Here is a 17,542-nt window from a genome sequence, read left to right on the forward strand (position 1 = left end):
TCTATAACAAGCAGCAACGGTGAGAGACTTGTTTCTGGAAAGGTGGATTTTTAAAAGTAGAAGCTCAAATTGTTTAGGCACAGACCTGGATAGTATGACAGACCTCTGCAGGGTATCTCTGCAGTAGATTGCAAGTCCGCCCCCTTTGGCAGTTCTATCTTGTTGGAAAATGTTATAGTTAGGGATGGAAATTTCAGTAGTTTTGGTGGCCTTCCTAAGCCAGGATTCAGACACGACTAGGACATCCGGGTTGGCGGAGTGTGCTAAAGCAGTGAATAAAACAAACTTAGGGAGGAGGCATGAAACCAAGGCTTTTACGGTTACAGAAGTCAACAAATGAGAGGGCCTGGGGAATGGAAGTGGTGCTGGGGGCTGCAGGGCCTGGGTTAGCCTCAACATCACCTGAGGGGCAGAGGAGGAGTAGGATAAGGGTTCGGCTAAAGGCTATAAGAACTGGTCGTCTAGTGCGTTCGGAACAGAGAGTAAAAGGAGCAGATTTCTAGGCATGGAGGAATAGATTCAAGGCATGATGTACAGACAAGGGTATGGTAGGATGGGAGTACAGTGGAGGTAAACCTAGGCATTGAGTGACAATGAGAGAGGTTTTGTCTCCAGAGGAAACATTTAAGCCAGGTGAGGTCACAGGGCTAGCTAAGGCCTATTGAGTAGGGCTGGAGGCTCTACAGTGAAATAAGACAATAATCACTAACCAAAACAGCAATAGACAAGGCATATTGACATTAGGGAGAGGCATGTGTAGCCGAGTGATCATAGGGTCCAGTGAGTAGCTAGGTGAACTGGAGACACAACAATTCAGACGGGCTTCCGGGGGATGTCGCAATGGAAGAGCCTGTTGAAACCCCCTCGGAAGGTTACATTAGCAGACCAGTCGTGATGGATCGGCGGGGCTCTGTGTCGGCAGTAAAGGGTCCAGGCCAATTGGCAAAAGAGGTATTGTAGCCCAAGAATTGGCTGATGGACCTCTTCGGGTAGCTGGGAGATAGGCCTAGCTCCAGGCTAATTGGTGCTTGCTTCGGGACAGAGACGTTAGCCAGGAGTAGCCACTCAGATAGCAGCAAGCTAGCTGCGATGATCCGGTGTAAAGGTTCAGAGCTTGCGGTAGGAATCCAGAGATGTGGTAGAGTAAAAGCAGTCCGATATGCTCTGGGTTGATATCGCGCTGTGTTGACTGGCAGGAATTGACAGGGCTGTGGCTGGCTGATGTCCAAGTTAACGGTGATGACTGCTAGCAGTGGCTAACTGACTATTAGCTAGTAGCTAGTTCTGTCACGTCCTGGCCAGTATAAGGGTTAATTGTCATTGTAGTTTGGTCAGGACGTGGCAGAGGGTATTCGTTTTATGTGGTTCGGGGTGGTGTGTTTGTTGAAGGGGCATTTGATTTAAGTATTCCGGGGTGTTTGGGCACTGTTTGATATTCATGTATTCTATGTTTAGTCTAGTGAGTCTGTTTCTATGTTTGGTTAATTGGGGTTGGAACTCTCAGTTGAAGGCAGGTGTTGTCTATTTGCCTTTGATTGAGAGTCCCATATATTAGGGTGTGTTTGTGTTTGTCATTTGTGGGAGATTGTTCTGTGTTTAGCCTTGTGCCTTGCCAGACTGTTTGTTGATCGTTCGTTCTTTTTGTTATTTTGGTGTTCATTTTTGAATTTATTAAAACGTCAAGATGAGCATACACACACCTGCTGCGTTTTGGTCCTCCTTTACCAACGACAACCGTGACAAGTTCGCTGGCTAGCTTCTGATGGGGGTTCTGGTTCTAAAGTATAAAAAATAGCAGATCCGTACCACATTGGGTGAGGCGGGTTGCAAGAGAGTATGTTCAGTCCGTAGATGAAAATTGACATTAAAAATATAACAAATATATACAAAATATATAGGAAGATTGTAATAATCACAAAGTAACGACACAGGTGACTGCATTACCTTATGTCACTAATTATGAAAATATATATATTATTCATTTTGAAGTTGCAAATGTGGTCTGCTCTAATGTTGAGGTGATTCCATGTTTCTAATGTATTTCAATTTAGGCTATATTAAGATTCATATCTAAGAGCCCTCCAACCCATGTGTGAATTATCATATATTTAGACTAATTCAACTAACTGTTGTTGTTTTTGGTTCTTCATCAAATATTTGGCAGCCATCAAATTATTTTTTTTCTCCCAAATAACTTGGATGTATTCAAATCCCTTCAAATATTATTGTGTTTTCTGAGAGGTATTCAAAATACTTTCAAATATTTGTTTTTCTGAGACCTGTATTTGAATATCAAAGGAAACTGTCACGTCCTGACCAGTAAAGCGGTTATTTGTTATTATAGTTTGGTCAGGACGTGGCAGGGGGTATTTGTTTAGAGTGTTTCGGGGTTTGTTGGGCTATGTGTTTAGGTAGAGGGGTGTTTGTTTAGAGTGTTCCGGGGTTTTGATTATGTTCTATGTTAGTATATTTCTATGTTCTGGTCTAGTCTTTTTAGTTCTGTTTAGGGTTATTGGATGGACCTTCAATTGGAGGCAGCTGTTCCTCGTTGCCTCTGATTGAAGGTCCTATATAGAGGGGTGTTTTTGTAATGGGTTTTGTGGGAAGTTGTTTTTGCACTGCTGTGTTTAGCCTGTAATACTGTGCGTGCGTGCGTTCGTTCGTTTTCTTGTTTTGTTGTTACACCCCCAATAAAGGAGTGGTTCTGCAGGTGGGGACCACAGACCACTTCTCAGTTCCTATGCTTCCTGGCTGATGTTTTGGTCACTTTTGAATGCTGGCGGTGCTTTCACTCTAGTGGTAGCATGAGACGGAGTCTACAACCCACACAAGTGGCTCAGGTAGTGCAACTCATCCAGGATGGCACATCAATGCGAGCTGTGGCAAGAAGGTTTGCTGTGTCTGTCAGCGTAGTGTCCAGAGCATGGAGGCGCTACCAGGAGACAGGCCAGTACATCAGGAGACGTGGAGGAGGCCGTAGGAGGGCAACAACCCAGCAGCAGGACCGCTACCTCCGCCTTTGTGCAAGGAGGAGCAGGAGAAGCACTGCCAGAGCCCTGCAAAATGACCTCCAGCAGGCCACAAATGTGCATGTGTCTGCTCAAACGGTCAGAAACAGACTCCATGAGGGTGGTATGAGGGCCCGACGTCCACAGGTGGGGGTTGTGCTTACAGCCCAACACTGTGCAGGACGTTTGGCATTTGCCAGAGAACACCAAGATTGGCAAATTCGCCACTGGCGCCCTGTGCTCTTCACAGATGAAAGCAGGTTCACACTGAACACGTGACAGACGTGACAGAGTCTGGAGACGCCGTGGAGAACATTCTGCTGCCTGCAACATCCTCCAGCATGACCGGTTTGGCGGTGGGTCAGTCATGGTGTGGGGTGGCATTTCTTTGGGGGGCCGCACAGCCCTCCATGTGCTCGCCAGAGGTAGCCTGACTGCCATTAGGTACTGAGATGAGATCCTCAGACCCCTTTTGAGACCATATGCTGGTGCGGTTGGCCCTGGGTGCTAGACCTCATGTGGCTGGAGTGTGTCAGCAGTTCCTGCAAGAGGAAGGCATTGATGCTATGGACTGGCCCGCCCGTTCCCCAGACCTGAATCCAATTGAGCACATCTGGGACATCATGTCTCGCTCCATCCACCAACGCCACGTTGCACCACAGACTGTCCAGGAGTTGGCGGATGCTTTAGTCCAGGTCTGGGAGGAGATCCCTCAGGAGACCATCCGCCACCTCATCAGGAGCATGCCCAGGCGTTGTAGGGAGGTCATACAGGCACGTGGAGGCCACACACACTACTGAGCCTCATTTTGACTTGTTTTAAGGACATTACATCAATGTTGGATCAGCCTGTAGTGTGGTTTTCCACTTTGATTTTGAGTGTGCCTCCAAATCCAGACCTCCATGGGTTGATAAATTGGATTTCCATTGATTATTTTTGTGTGATTTTGTTGTCAGCACATTCAACTATGTAAAGAAAAACGTATTTAATAAGATTATTTCTTTCATTCAGATCTAGGATGTGTTGTTTAAGTGTTCCCTTTATTTTTTTGAGCAGTGTATTTTCTGCCCAGGTCTGGTGCAAACATTGCATGTGTGGCTCTCCCCAGGACTCTCTGTAAGTGTTTTTCTTTCTCTCGCCCTCTTTCCCCTCTCGCTCTTTGTATACCTGGCAGCTGCGCCATCACTCTGCTTCTCTTCAGGGATCAGAGTGTTGGCCTCTCAGATGCTGAGGCATTAGGGTCCATATGAATGAGACTGAGCAGGCTTAATGACGCCAGAGAGGAGAGATGGGTGGAAACATTTCCCTTTAAGCATGGCATTTCCCCACCACAACCTCGGCATCTCTGCACCGCCGCAAATGCTGATAACACAATAAGGGAGGGAATGCCTTGCATCTCAAGCTCACCTCCTGGCCTGGCATGGCCGACCGGTGAGGGATGGCAGGCGAGAACCTCAGCCCTTTATCTGGCTGAAGAAGCAGAAACAGCCAGCTTTGGCTTGGAGCCACTCTCTGGAGCACTGTAAGGTCTCACGAGGACAATCGTAGGGTCAGGAATCGACAAAGTGATTACGGGAGGCTGATAGTGAGAGTGTCACAGTCAATAAGCTGATCAATTGGCATTACCGCAGGACCTGGAAGAAAGGGTAAAAGGAGACGCTTTCAGATCCATGACCACATTAACCCTGTTGTGGACAGACAGACACCGCTTATAGATGTGACGTTAGTAATGCTGATGAAGAATGAGGAAGAAAGTAGGAGAGTTCTGAACTCCATTTTAGACATGATTAATATACCATGTCAGTCACTGGCTCACCACAACCCCAATGAAACCATTATGATCGCCACATAAAATAATCAACTGGCCAGTGGTTGGTAATCCATACGACAAGGTCCTGGGAATTTATTTCCGAAATTACCACTAATATACATTCTATTAAATATTGTAGAGGCACCTGACTGGTCAATGTCCTGCCATGCTCTATGCAGCCTGTATCCGGCAGTTCTTATTTTAAGTGGGTGGTCAGGGATAGAGGCTGGAAATAGCATGTCCATCCCCAGAAATAATCTGCATATAGATAGACATGGTTTGATTAAGACACCCAAGTCAGCTCAGTCTATTTGAATTTTGTAATTTTCCACACACCCCGTGTCTCTGCTGATTCTGAGAGAAAAATAAATCTGTTGAGAAATCTTCTGTGATCACCCAAAGAAAAAATAAAATAACATCTAATGTCATAGACCATGTGACTGGACAGGAAATAGAAAGCATCAACTGAATGTTAAATGTGTTTCCTGTCAGGTGTTTTAATTGTCTGTATTGTCTACTTGTTGAATGTTAAATGTGTTTCCTGTCAGGTATTTTAATTGTCTGTATTGTCTACTTGTTGAATGTGTGAAGTCTTGATTTGTGGTTGTTTATAATGTCTTGTTAATTGGTGTTGGACCCCAGGAAGATTAGCTTGCGTTACAGCATTAGCTAATGGGGATCCTAATAAAAATGACACACATACACTACACAGCTCTAGGAGGAGCAGAGTTAGGAAAGCAGTGGTGCCTTAATAAGAATCTCCAGCTCAGTTTCATAATCTCCAGTTGTTATCACTTTACTAGCAACGGTAAATTACTAATGGAAATGATGAATGGAAGAAGCTGGGGATGGGATTGCAGACCTCATTACCAACTCTAGTGCAGGCATTGTTCACCGTTAGCAAAAAAAAGAGGGAGAATGACAGAGTGAAACAAAAATAGAGTTGAGTGCCAACTACGATGGATATCCATCAACATGCTCATCTGAATGTAGTGATAACCTTTGCACCACAGAACATTATTCTATTTAAAAACACCTAAAGGTTTTACATCGGAGCTAGTGTTAAGCATATTATTGATTTCCAGTTTCCACATCACAGTGGAGCGTAATTTGACTGACTGGTATAATTCCTTATAGACAGCTTGTAGGTTAGGATGTATTACTTTCCTTCGCTGAGTCAACAGAAAAACTCAGTTTTCTTGAAAACATGGTGTGGTATGGGGGAGGAAGTAGGGAGGAATTCTAAAGTGATATACTGCACAAAAAATTGCCAAATCAGAGCCCAAGTGGCCCAGCTGTAAGAGCCGGCTGAACAGCGTTAGGCTTAATGTCACTCTAGATTCATTTAACTGAGGTATAAAGTATATTCCAATGTAAATAGATTTTCCTTGAGAGGCAGGCAGTGTGTTTCTGACTGTTTAAGACTGTATATCTCTTCCAAACATGCACTCTGTGCTTCCCCAGCAGCACATACACACACAAGCCTGCACACAAACACACGCCCACCCACCCACACACACACCCTCTGTTTGAATAGGCCCAGTGTTCCTCTGGAGTTATCAAATAAGTAGCCCAAATTCAAATTTGACCAGCTGCCAATCAATACAAAGCGAGTTACAGTGTTTCTGTGTGTAGATGAGAGAGAGTGTGTGTGAGTGAGACTGAATAAGGGAAAGTGTGTGTGTGACAGATCTCCTCTGCTCCGCTGTTGGACAGAGCAGAGGAGAGGTAGGCAGAGAAAGCTCTGACAGTGTGAGTGATTTCCCTGGTGGTCAGACCTCTTGAATAATATTACTCAGCAGTGTGTGAAGGCTCCCAGCGCCGCGCGAGGTGTGTGCTTACACTGTGGCATGATGGGAACTTAAATGACTTAAATGTAATGTAAATGAAAACAGAGGGCCACCTGACCTGCAGATATAAGTGGCTCTGCCAGCGATCAGCGTTCCAACCCAAAACTTTTAACGGCACTAATGCCCTCCAAAGCATGCTGTACCATACAAACCCTCCACACAACCAACAGCCTTTACCAATGTCATATTCAGTCATTTAGCCGACACTCTCATCCAGAGTAGGGAATGTCTCTTACCTAGTTCAGTTGAAGGCAGACACATCCTACTCATGACCTTACCATGACCAGAATAATGGACACAATACAATGTCTTTCCTCAGTAAATCTATGTTCATTTATTCAATCATAATAACATGTGTTACATTGATTGAATTCATAATAAAGGTGGTACATGATATACACTGAGTGTACAAAACATTAGGAACACCTGCTCTATCCATGACAGACTGACCAGGTGAAACCTATGATCCCTTATTAATATCACTTGTTAAATCCACTTCAAATCAATGTAGATGTTAAAAAGTTAAAGAAGTTAAAAAAATGAAATATTAAGGTGTTCCTAATGTTCGGTATACTCAGTGTATATCCTTACATGATACAAAGTAAAGGGAATATCTAGTCAGTTGTACAACAATGCATTCAAAAATGTGTCTTCTGCATTTAACCCAACCCCTCTTAATCAGAGGTGAGAGGGAGCTGCCTTAATCAGAGCCACATCATCGGTGCCTGGAGAACAACTGTTGTTGTGGGTGAACTGCCTTGCTCAGGGGCAGAGTGACACATTTTTACCTTGTCAGCTCGGGGATTTGATTCAGCAACCTCTCCTAACCACCAGGCTACCTGCCGCCCCAGTATGATCCCAGTATGATCCCCACCTAAATATAATCCTATTACAGACCCTAGGTACCACCACCTTCTAAATACTTCAACAATACTCCTTTTACAAGCTGGAATGTAAGTTATACGTCAAAAAAGGAAACAACTTAACTTTGTAGGACCGTTTCAAAGGTACACAACTTAAACATTTTTGTCAAAAGGAAACTTCATAATAGAAATGTATTTGGAAGATGTGGTAAAAACTGTAGTCTGTTGTCAACTCTCACTCTCCTACTCCTCATTGGTTATCAATCCATGCAGCGAGAGAGACTTTTATTTGTGAGTCTTGTTCCCGAATGGAGGGACCCATCCGTGAATCATCGTCGCCCCCCCGCTTTGCTCCAACTGAAAAGGTTTCTCCACGAACAGAACAGGGATAAATTGATGTCTTTAAGGCACAACAAAGCAAATCATTTTAGAATGTCTAGGCGGGATTCGGCAGTGGTGGTGGGAACAGCAGCGGAGTGAGGAACTCATCCATGTAAAACGAAATACGATGAATGTGCAAAACAAGTCATTAATACATATTGGTACATTGTACCTGTGAGAGGAGCGGATGCTGCTCTTTTAGAAGTTAGATTGAAGTGTTAGCGTACCATCTAACGCCCATCATCACCGATCAGCTAGGATTATTTTGGTTTAATTGGCGAACTCGCTAGAAGACACCCTCAGAACAAACCACGGGTGTTATTGAGCGTGTCTTGAGTGACGTTGGCGTTGTGTGGAAAAGACTATTGGAGCCCTGGGACATTGTTTAACACCGTCTGACACTAACACTTAGGTTTAACAGCAGAGCAACAAATGAGACAATGAAGACTTGAGCATTAAAGGTTTTATAACGCAGCAGCGTCAGACAGAGGTCGTTGAACTTTGTGACGGACGGTAATAGGGAGTGCAGTTTGAGTTATTACCAGGTAGTAGTTACTTTATTGCACCATAAATTCACTAGTGTGCGGACAGTGCTCTCCTGTACTGAGTACTGATTAAACTGATGGAACATTATCATTACCATAGACGACTGTAGAAAATCCTGAGGGACAAATTGGACATTGGACATGATCATGTAGAATGGTCGGTTGAGAGGCAGTGAAATGGAATAGAGGATATAGTGATCATATGACACACTGACAGAACCAACCAATCACTGCGGTAAACATACTAACAAACCAATGGATATGGAATGATGTGGGTCTTTTCATTGTCAATCTCGTAGAGGAAGCCAATCACAGTCTTCCCACTGGGCACAGATGTCAGTTCAACATCAACATTCACATAGAATTTTTTTGTTGAAATGACATGGAAACAACATTGATTTAAGCAGTTTTTCCCCAGTGGGTTCCCTCTCATCAGTTAAGGCTTCCTTCCTGACATTGCTGAATTCAACTGCATCATCATTGAACAGACAGACATTTCAGTGTTAAACATTATTTTCTCCTATATCTATAAATAAATATACATCATATTGCTGTGTTGGAAGATACTGCCACAGGGAGCAGCCTGGAAGGTCTGGTTAAATATAGCCACGGTAGACAGGTAGCCAGAAACAAATCTCAGTTGCCAACAGCAGGCATCTATAATGTTATCTAAACTTGTCCATTTACGTATCAAAGAGCCATGATTGATTTGTCTATGAGAAATTGTATGTGCCTGTAAAAGGGTATATTAATGTTATTCATGCGTGTCTGTAGAGCACGACCTTGGGGAGTTTATGAGTTTATGACAGTTCAAAGGCCAAAAGTCAAGAAAATGGGTCAGGGAATGAAGGGGCAAGGCTCCGAGTGTCTTGGTTTTCGATAGTGTTCCTATCTGTATAGCTCCTACAGACACTAAACCAGAGGAGAAGACAAGCTGCAAGGCCGGTTTTCCCATCGCCTTAGTCTCACCAGGACGCCCGCGGCTCTCCTGCCTTGTTTTCACCTGTGTTTTCACCTGGGTAGCCAGAAGATTGGGTCGGAGGTACACAAAGAGCCCAGGGCAGATGAGTCAAAGTTGAAGCCAGAATTGAGGATCGTAACTGCCGATCGGATTTTCAAAGGTTGTTGTCGATCACAATCAATGTTCCCTTCCGACACTGAGCAAATTTCAGGTCTGCTGAGCGCAAACTTGAACATTGTGAAAATTCTGTGCAATTTCCGGCGCGAGTTTACTGTGAACACTGAGGCTGTACCCGCTTTAAGTTACAGTTTTAACAGTGGCCAAGTAGGCTACTGTGGCTATTTGATCATTATGTAGGTCTACCAGAGTGGGCTACCATCAAAAACAATGGAGAAAATGTATCCCATAACATTTTAACATGGACATAGCTGTTTTATCATTCGGTCTACAGTAGCAGCCAATGAGTGGTGTTCAATGTAGGCTTCATTCCATGAGACCTTTTTTTAAAACATGCAGGGTGACTGAAAATGTTGTGTTGTTTGATGCAAGAAACCACTTTACAAAATACAATTAATTATTATTCCCATACCACTATTACAGAGAATCAGACAAATGATGCTACCCTCTGCCTATTGGTTATTTAGCTTATTCAAAACCGTCTCAAAATACAACACTTCCCCTTTCAGACAAAAAAAAGCTCTTTACTTGACTTGCTTTTCAAAGATGACTAGAAATGCATTTTGTGTTCATGTAGGAAGCAACCACTCCCTGATTGTTGACAAAAAATTTGCTAATAACTCGCTAACTAGCAAAGAATATGAACAAATGTGCACAGGTGGCTACATGCAGCTCTCGCTTTGATCTCCAAACAAACGAATCTACTCAATACCGCTCATGCTGTCCAGTTCAAATTGAATGGCACAGATCCATATATGGCAATGGCTATTTGCATATAGGCCTTCTGCAGCTCTGATTGGTTATGGTGCACCGGTCTGTGCAGCGTATGGGTCTGAGTTATGCATGTAAATGCTATAGAATCCTATTCCAATGCGCTCTGCCTAAAAGAGAATCTCTTGCACAGTTAGCTTTGCATACTAAGTCTTGCATAGCTCGTTTTGTTTCGGTATGTTACATTGAAAGTGGCTAATATTGCGTTGATTCGAGCAAAATTCCCACAGTAGTGGGAAACGTTGATGGTGTTAACTAAAGAGGAAAACTGTAGAAAGTTGAGTGAAGTTCACTCCGTGGGCTGATATTTCATCTGCGCGGCAGCCCGAAGGGAGAGCGAGCAGCTTGGAGGGAACATTTATCATTACAATTGATAGCGGCTACAGTCCCCACTCCCCAAGGGTTAAAAAACCACAGAGGGTCTAGAATCACCAACAATACAAGAAGGAGAATCTGGTTTCAGATGATGACTGTGGGACCTGCATATAGGGCTGTTGTTTCCCTGTGACATCATACATTCATGATTTCGTTTTTTGATGAGATTTTCCCCTCTGATAGAGACGAGGCAGTGGAAATGTCACACTAGCTCTGCTGGAGTTGGAGAGAGAAGTCTGATCACTGCGGGGCAATGTGCTGAAGCTGGTGATGAGTGGGATAAGCTAGCTGGGGATGTTTACGCTTGTGTGTGTGCCACAATGTTGTTCTTATGTCTTTCAGTCCATAACATCCATATGAAAGGGTTCTATGTGGTTAGGGCTGTGTACAGTACAGTGTCTTTCCTATGTTTCTATGCTGTGTGTTTGGTTCTACTTTTTCATGTTCCAACGACTACACTGTGCGGAAGGACACTCGAGCATTCCTGTCAGATCGTCGTCAGGGACTATGCTGTCCATTTCATTTTCTATAGATTTGACAAAACAAGGATCCAGCAACCATATGAAAAACAATCCGTAAGTGAACACATTGTCTGCTCGTCATGTAATCTCCTGCTGCCCTAGGAGCTATGACTACAGGTCATTTTAAGGTCAACCAAGGTCATCCCAAGGTCACAGCAGCAGTAGGTGTGGTCCAGTTCCCACCGAGCTCCTCAGACATCCCCAAGGCCCCAGCCACAGTAGTAGCAGCAGCAACAGTCAGGTTCTGAGCTGCCTCCCTGATGACCTCTGGAGGCTCCTCTGGAGAGACGATCTCGGCCAGGGTGACGTAGGTCCCAGCCAGGAACCCTATGAAGCCCACCACAGCGATGACAAGGTCCTTGACCAACATGGCTGGCTTCAGCGGTCGGTCTGAGAAGGTGATGAGCTCCACCAGAGGGGGGAAGACCAGGGCCAGGGCACTGCTGGACACGGCACCCACCAGGGAGATGACCAAGTCTAGACGAGGGATCAGCACAGCAAAGGAGACTAGAGAAGAGTAGAGAGGAGGAGACAGGGAGAGGAGTAGAGAGGAGGGGACAGGGAGAGGAGCAGAGAGGAGGGGACATGGAGAGGAGTAGAGAGGAGGGGACAGGGAGAGGAGTAGAGAGGAGGGGACAGGGAGAGGAGTAGAGAGGAGAGGACAGGGAGAGGAGTAGAGAGGAGGGGACAGGGAGAGGAGTAGAGAGGAGGGGACAGGGAGAGGAGGGGACAGGGAGAGGGAGGAGAGAGGAGGGGACAGGGAGAGGAGTAGAGAGGAGGGGACAGGGAGAGGAGTAGAGAGGAGGGGACAGGGAGAGGAGTAGAGAGGAGGGGACAGGGAGAGGAGGGGACAGGGAGAGGAGTAGAGAGGAGGGGACAGGGAGAGGAGTAGAGAGGAGGGGACAGGGAGAGGAGTAGAGAGGAGGGGACAGGGAGAGGAGTAGAGAGGAGGGGACAGGGAGAGGAGTAGAGAGGAGGGGACAGGGAGAGGAGTAGAGAGGAGGGGACAGGGAGAGGAGTAGAGAGGAGTAGAGAGGAGGGGACAGGGAGAGGAGTAGAGAGGAGGGGACAGGGAGAGGAGTAGAGAGGAGGGGACAGGGAGAGGAGTAGAGAGGAGGGGACAGGGAGAGGAGGGGACAGGGAGAGGAGTAGAGAGGAGGGGACAGGGAGAGGAGTAGAGAGGAGGGGACAGGGAGAGGAGTAGAGAGGAGGGGACAGGGAGAGGAGTAGAGAGGAGGGGACAGGGAGAGGAGAGGAGGGGACAGGGAGAGGAGTAGAGAGGAGGGGACAGGGAGAGGAGTAGAGAGGAGGGGACAGGGAGAGGAGTAGAGAGGAGGGGACAGGGAGAGGAGTAGAGAGGAGGGGACAGGGAGAGGAGAGGGGGACAGGGAGAGGAGTAGAGAGGAGGGGACAGGGAGAGGCGTAGAGAGGAGAGGACAGGGAGAGGAGTAGAGAGGAGGGGACAGGGAGAGGGGTAGAGAGGAGAGGACAGGGAGAGGAGTAGAGAGGAGGGGACAGGGAGAGGAGTAGAGAGGAGGGGACAGGGAGAGGAGTAGAGAGGAGTAGAGAGGAGTAGAGAGGAGGGGACAGGGAGAGGAGTAGAGAGGAGGGGACAGGGAGAGGAGTAGAGAGGAGGGGACAGGGAGAGGAGTAGAGAGGAGGGGACAGGGAGAGGAGTAGAGAGGAGAGGACAGGGAGAGGAGTAGAGAGGAGTAGAGAGGAGAGGACAGGGAGAGGAGTAGAGAGGAGGGGACAGGGAGAGGAGTAGAGAGGAGAGGAGAGGGAGAGGAGGGAGGAGGGACAGGGAGAGGAGTAGAGAGGAGGGGACAGGGAGAGGAGTAGAGAGGAGAGGACAGGGAGAGGAGTAGAGAGGAGGGGACAGGGAGAGGAGTAGAGAGGAGAGGACAGGGAGAGGAGTAGAGAGGAGGGGACAGGGAGAGGAGGGGACAGGGAGAGGAGTAGAGAGGAGAGGACAGGGAGAGGAGTAGAGAGGAGAGGGACAGGGAGAGGAGTAGAGAGGAGAGGACAGGGAGAGGAGTAGAGAGGAGGGGACAGGGAGAGGAGTAGAGAGGAGGGGACAGGGAGAGGAGTAGAGAGGAGGGGACAGGGAGAGGAGTAGAGAGGAGGGGACAGGGAGAGGAGTAGAGAGGAGGGGACAGGGAGAGGAGTAGAGAGGAGGGGACAGGGAGAGGAGTAGAGAGGAGGGGACAGGGAGAGGAGTAGAGAGGAGGGGACAGGGAGAGGAGTAGAGAGGAGGGGACAGGGAGAGGAGTAGAGAGGAGAGGGCCAGGGAGAGGAGTAGAGAGGAGGGGACAGGGAGAGGGAGTAGAGAGGAGAGGGACAGGGAGAGGAGTAGAGAGGAGGGGACAGGGAGAGGAGTAGAGAGGAGAGGGACAGGGAGAGGAGTAGAGAGGAGGGGACAGGGAGAGGAGTAGAGAGGAGGGGACAGGGAGAGGAGTAGAGAGGAGAGGGACAGGGAGAGGAGTAGAGAGGAGAGGACAGGGAGAGGAGTAGAGAGGAGGGGACAGGGAGAGGAGTAGAGAGGAGGGGACAGGGAGAGGAGTAGAGAGGAGGGGACAGGGAGAGGAGTAGAGAGGAGGGGACAGGGAGAGGAGGGGGGACAGGGAGAGGAGTAGAGAGGAGAGAGGGGGGACAGGGAGAGGAGTAGAGAGGAGGGGACAGGGAGAGGAGTAGAGAGGAGGGGACAGGGAGAGGAGTAGAGAGGAGAGGGACAGGGAGAGGAGTAGAGAGGAGGGGACAGGGAGAGGAGTAGAGAGGAGAGGGACAGGGAGAGGAGTAGAGAGGAGGGGACAGGGAGAGGAGTAGAGAGGAGGGGACAGGGAGAGGAGTAGAGAGGAGGGGACAGGGAGAGGAGTAGAGAGGAGGGGACAGGGGAGAGGAGGGGACAGGGAGAGGAGTAGAGAGGAGGGGACAGGGAGAGGAGTAGAGAGGAGGGGACAGGGAGAGGAGTAGAGAGGAGGGGACAGGGAGAGGAGTAGAGAGGAGGGGACAGGAGAGAGGAGGGGACAGGGAGAGGAGTAGAGAGGAGGGGACAGGGAGAGGAGTAGAGAGGAGGGGACAGGGAGAGGAGTAGAGAGGAGGGGACAGGGAGAGGAGTAGAGAGGAGGGACAGGAGAGGAGTAGAGAGGAGGGGACAGGGAGAGGAGTAGAGAGGAGGGGACAGGGAGAGGAGTAGAGAGGAGGGACAGGGAGAGGAGTAGAGAGGAGGGACAGGGAGAGGAGTAGAGAGGAGGGGACAGGGAGAGGAGTAGAGAGGAGGGGACAGGGAGAGGAGTAGAGAGGAGGGGACAGGGAGAGGAGTAGAGAGGAGAGGACAGGGAGAGGAGTAGAGAGGAGGGGACAGGGAGAGGAGTAGAGAGGAGAGGACAGGGAGAGGAGTAGAGAGGAGGGGACAGGGGAGAGGAGTAGAGAGGAGGGGACAGGGAGAGGAGTAGAGAGGAGGGGACAGGGAGAGGAGTAGAGAGGAGGGGACAGGGAGAGGAGTAGAGAGGAGAGGACAGGGAGAGGAGTAGAGAGGAGGGGACAGGGAGAGAGAGGAGGGGACAGGGAGAGGAGTAGAGAGGAGGGGACAGGGAGAGGAGTAGAGAGGAGGGGACAGGGAGAGGAGTAGAGAGGAGAGGGACAGGGAGAGGAGTAGAGAGAGGAGGGGACAGGGAGAGGAGTAGAGAGGAGGGGACAGGGAGAGGAGTAGAGAGGAGGGGACAGGGAGAGGAGTAGAGAGGAGGAGACAGGGAGAGGAGGAGAGAGGAGAGGACAGGGAGAGGAGTAGAGAGGAGGGGACAGGGAGAGGAGTAGAGAGGAGAGGGACAGGGAGAGGAGTAGAGAGGAGGGGACAGGGAGAGGAGTAGAGAGGAGGGGACAGGGAGAGGAGTAGAGAGGAGAGGACAGGGAGAGGAGTAGAGAGGAGAGGACAGGGAGAGGAGTAGAGAGGAGGGGACAGGGAGAGGAGTAGAGAGGAGGGGACAGGGAGAGGAGTAGAGAGGAGGGACAGGGAGAGGAGTAGAGAGGAGGGGACAGGGAGAGGAGGGGACAGGGAGAGGAGTAGAGAGGAGTAGAGAGGAGGGGACAGGGAGAGGAGTAGAGAGGAGGGGACAGGGAGAGGAGTAGAGAGGAGGGGACAGGGAGAGGAGTAGAGAGGAGGGGACAGGGAGAGGAGTAGAGAGAGGAGGGGACAGGGAGAGGAGTAGAGAGGAGAGGGACAGGGAGAGGAGTAGAGAGGAGGGGACAGGGAGAGGAGTAGAGAGGAGGGGACAGGGAGAGGAGTAGAGAGGAGAGGACAGGGAGAGGAGTAGAGAGGAGGGGACAGGGAGAGGAGTAGAGAGGAGGGGACAGGGAGAGGAGTAGAGAGGAGGGGACAGGAGAGAGGAGTAGAGAGGAGGGGACAGGGAGAGGAGTAGAGAGGAGAGGGACAGGGAGAGGAGTAGAGAGGAGAGGACAGGGAGAGGAGTAGAGAGGAGGGGACAGGGAGAGGAGTAGAGAGGAGAGGACAGGGAGAGGAGTAGAGAGGAGGGGACAGGGAGAGGAGTAGAGAGGAGAGGGACAGGGAGAGGAGTAGAGAGGAGGGGACAGGGAGAGGAGGAGGGAGAGGAGTAGAGAGGAGAGGACAGGGAGAGGAGTAGAGAGGAGGGGACAGGGAGAGGAGTAGAGAGGAGGGGACAGGGAGAGGAGTAGAGAGGAGAGAGAGGAGGGGACAGGGAGAGGAGTAGAGAGGAGAAGAGAGGAGGGGACAGGGAGAGGAGTAGAGAGGAAGGGACAGGGAGAGGAGTAGAGAGGAGGGGACAGGGAGAGGAGTAGAGAGGAGAGGGACAGGGAGAGGAGTAGAGAGGAGAGACAGGGAGAGGAGTAGAGAGGAGGGGACAGGGAGAGGAGTAGAGAGGAGGGGACAGGGAGAGGAGTAGAGAGGAGGGGACAGGGAGAGGAGTAGAGAGGAGGGGACAGGGAGAGGAGTAGAGAGGAGGGGACAGGGAGAGGAGTAGAGAGGAGAGGACAGGGAGAGGAGTAGAGAGGAGGGGACAGGGAGAGGAGTAGAGAGGAGGGGACAGGGAGAGGAGTAGAGAGGAGTAGAGAGGAGAGGACAGGGAGAGGAGTAGAGAGGAGGGGACAGGGAGAGGAGTAGAGAGGAGGGGACAGGGAGAGGAGTAGAGAGGAGGGGACAGGGAGAGGAGTAGAGAGGAGGGGACAGGGAGAGGAGTAGAGAGGAGAGGACAGGGAGAGGAGTAGAGAGGAGGGGACAGGGAGAGGAGTAGAGAGGAGGGGACAGGGAGAGGAGTAGAGAGGAGGAGAGAGGAGAGGACAGGGAGAGGAGTAGAGAGGAGGGGACAGGGAGAGGAGTAGAGAGGAGGGGACAGGGAGAGGAGTAGAGAGGAGGGGACAGGGAGAGGAGTAGAGAGGAGAAGAGAGGAGGGGACAGGGAGAGGAGTAGAGAGGAGGGGACAGGGAGAGGAGTAGAGAGGAGTAGAGAGGAGGGGACAGGGAGAGGAGTAGAGAGGAGTAGAGAGGAGGGGACAGGGAGAGGAGTAGAGAGGAGGGGACAGGGAGAGGAGTAGAGAGGAGGGGACAGGGAGAGGAGTAGAGAGGAGGGGACAGGGAGAGGAGTAGAGAGGAGAGGACAGGGAGAGGAGTAGAGAGGAGGGGACAGGGAGAGGAGTAGAGAGGAGGGGACAGGGAGAGGAGTAGAGAGGAGGGGACAGGGAGAGGAGTAGAGAGGAGGGGACAGGGAGAGGAGTAGAGAGGAGGGGACAGGGAGAGGAGTAGAGAGGAGGGGACAGGGAGAGGAGTAGAGAGGAGGGGACAGGGAGAGGAGTAGAGAGGAGGGGACAGGGAGAGGAGTAGAGAGGAGTAAGGAGAGGAGGGGGACAGGGAGAGGAGTAGAGAGGAGTAGAGAGGAGGGGACAGGGAGAGGAGTAGAGAGGAGGGGACAGGGAGAGGAGTAGAGAGGAGAGGACAGGGAGAGGAGTAGAGAGGAGGGGACAGGGAGAGGAGTAGAGAGGAGAGGACAGGGAGAGGAGTAGAGAGGAGGGGACAGGGAGAGGAGTAGAGAGGAGGGGACAGGGAGAGGAGTAGAGAGGAGCGGACAGGGAGAGAAGTAGAGAGGAGGGGACAGGGAGAGGAGTAGAGAGGAGGGGACAGGGAGAGGAGTAGAGAGGAGGGGACAGGGAGAGGAGTAGAGAGGAGATAAAGGAAGCCGAGAGAGGGGTGGCAATAAAGAGGGGAGGGGGAGGAAAGAGTGGGGAAGTAAAGTGAGAGAGGAGATAAGGAA

At 49.7% G+C, this 17,542-nt stretch overlaps 1 protein-coding gene across 4 annotated transcripts in view; it reads right to left on the reverse strand.

Annotated features, from left to right (window-relative positions):
* Positions 1-6,978: 6,978 nt before the first annotated feature.
* Positions 6,979-17,542, reverse strand: part of slc36a4 (solute carrier family 36 member 4) — a 262,213-nt gene continuing 251,649 nt past the window's right edge. For all 4 annotated transcript variants that reach the window (XM_014163300.2, XM_014163299.2, XM_014163297.2 and 1 more), the window contains exon 13: positions 6,979-11,769. In XM_014163300.2, coding sequence (XP_014018775.1) covers positions 11,402-11,769 — 368 coding nt within the window. In that variant the 3' untranslated portion in view covers positions 6,979-11,401. The remainder of the gene's footprint in view (positions 11,770-17,542) is intronic.

Source organism: Salmo salar, chromosome ssa20 (assembly GCF_905237065.1).
Source record: "Salmo salar chromosome ssa20, Ssal_v3.1, whole genome shotgun sequence".
NCBI classification, from domain to species: domain Eukaryota; kingdom Metazoa; phylum Chordata; class Actinopteri; order Salmoniformes; family Salmonidae; genus Salmo; species Salmo salar.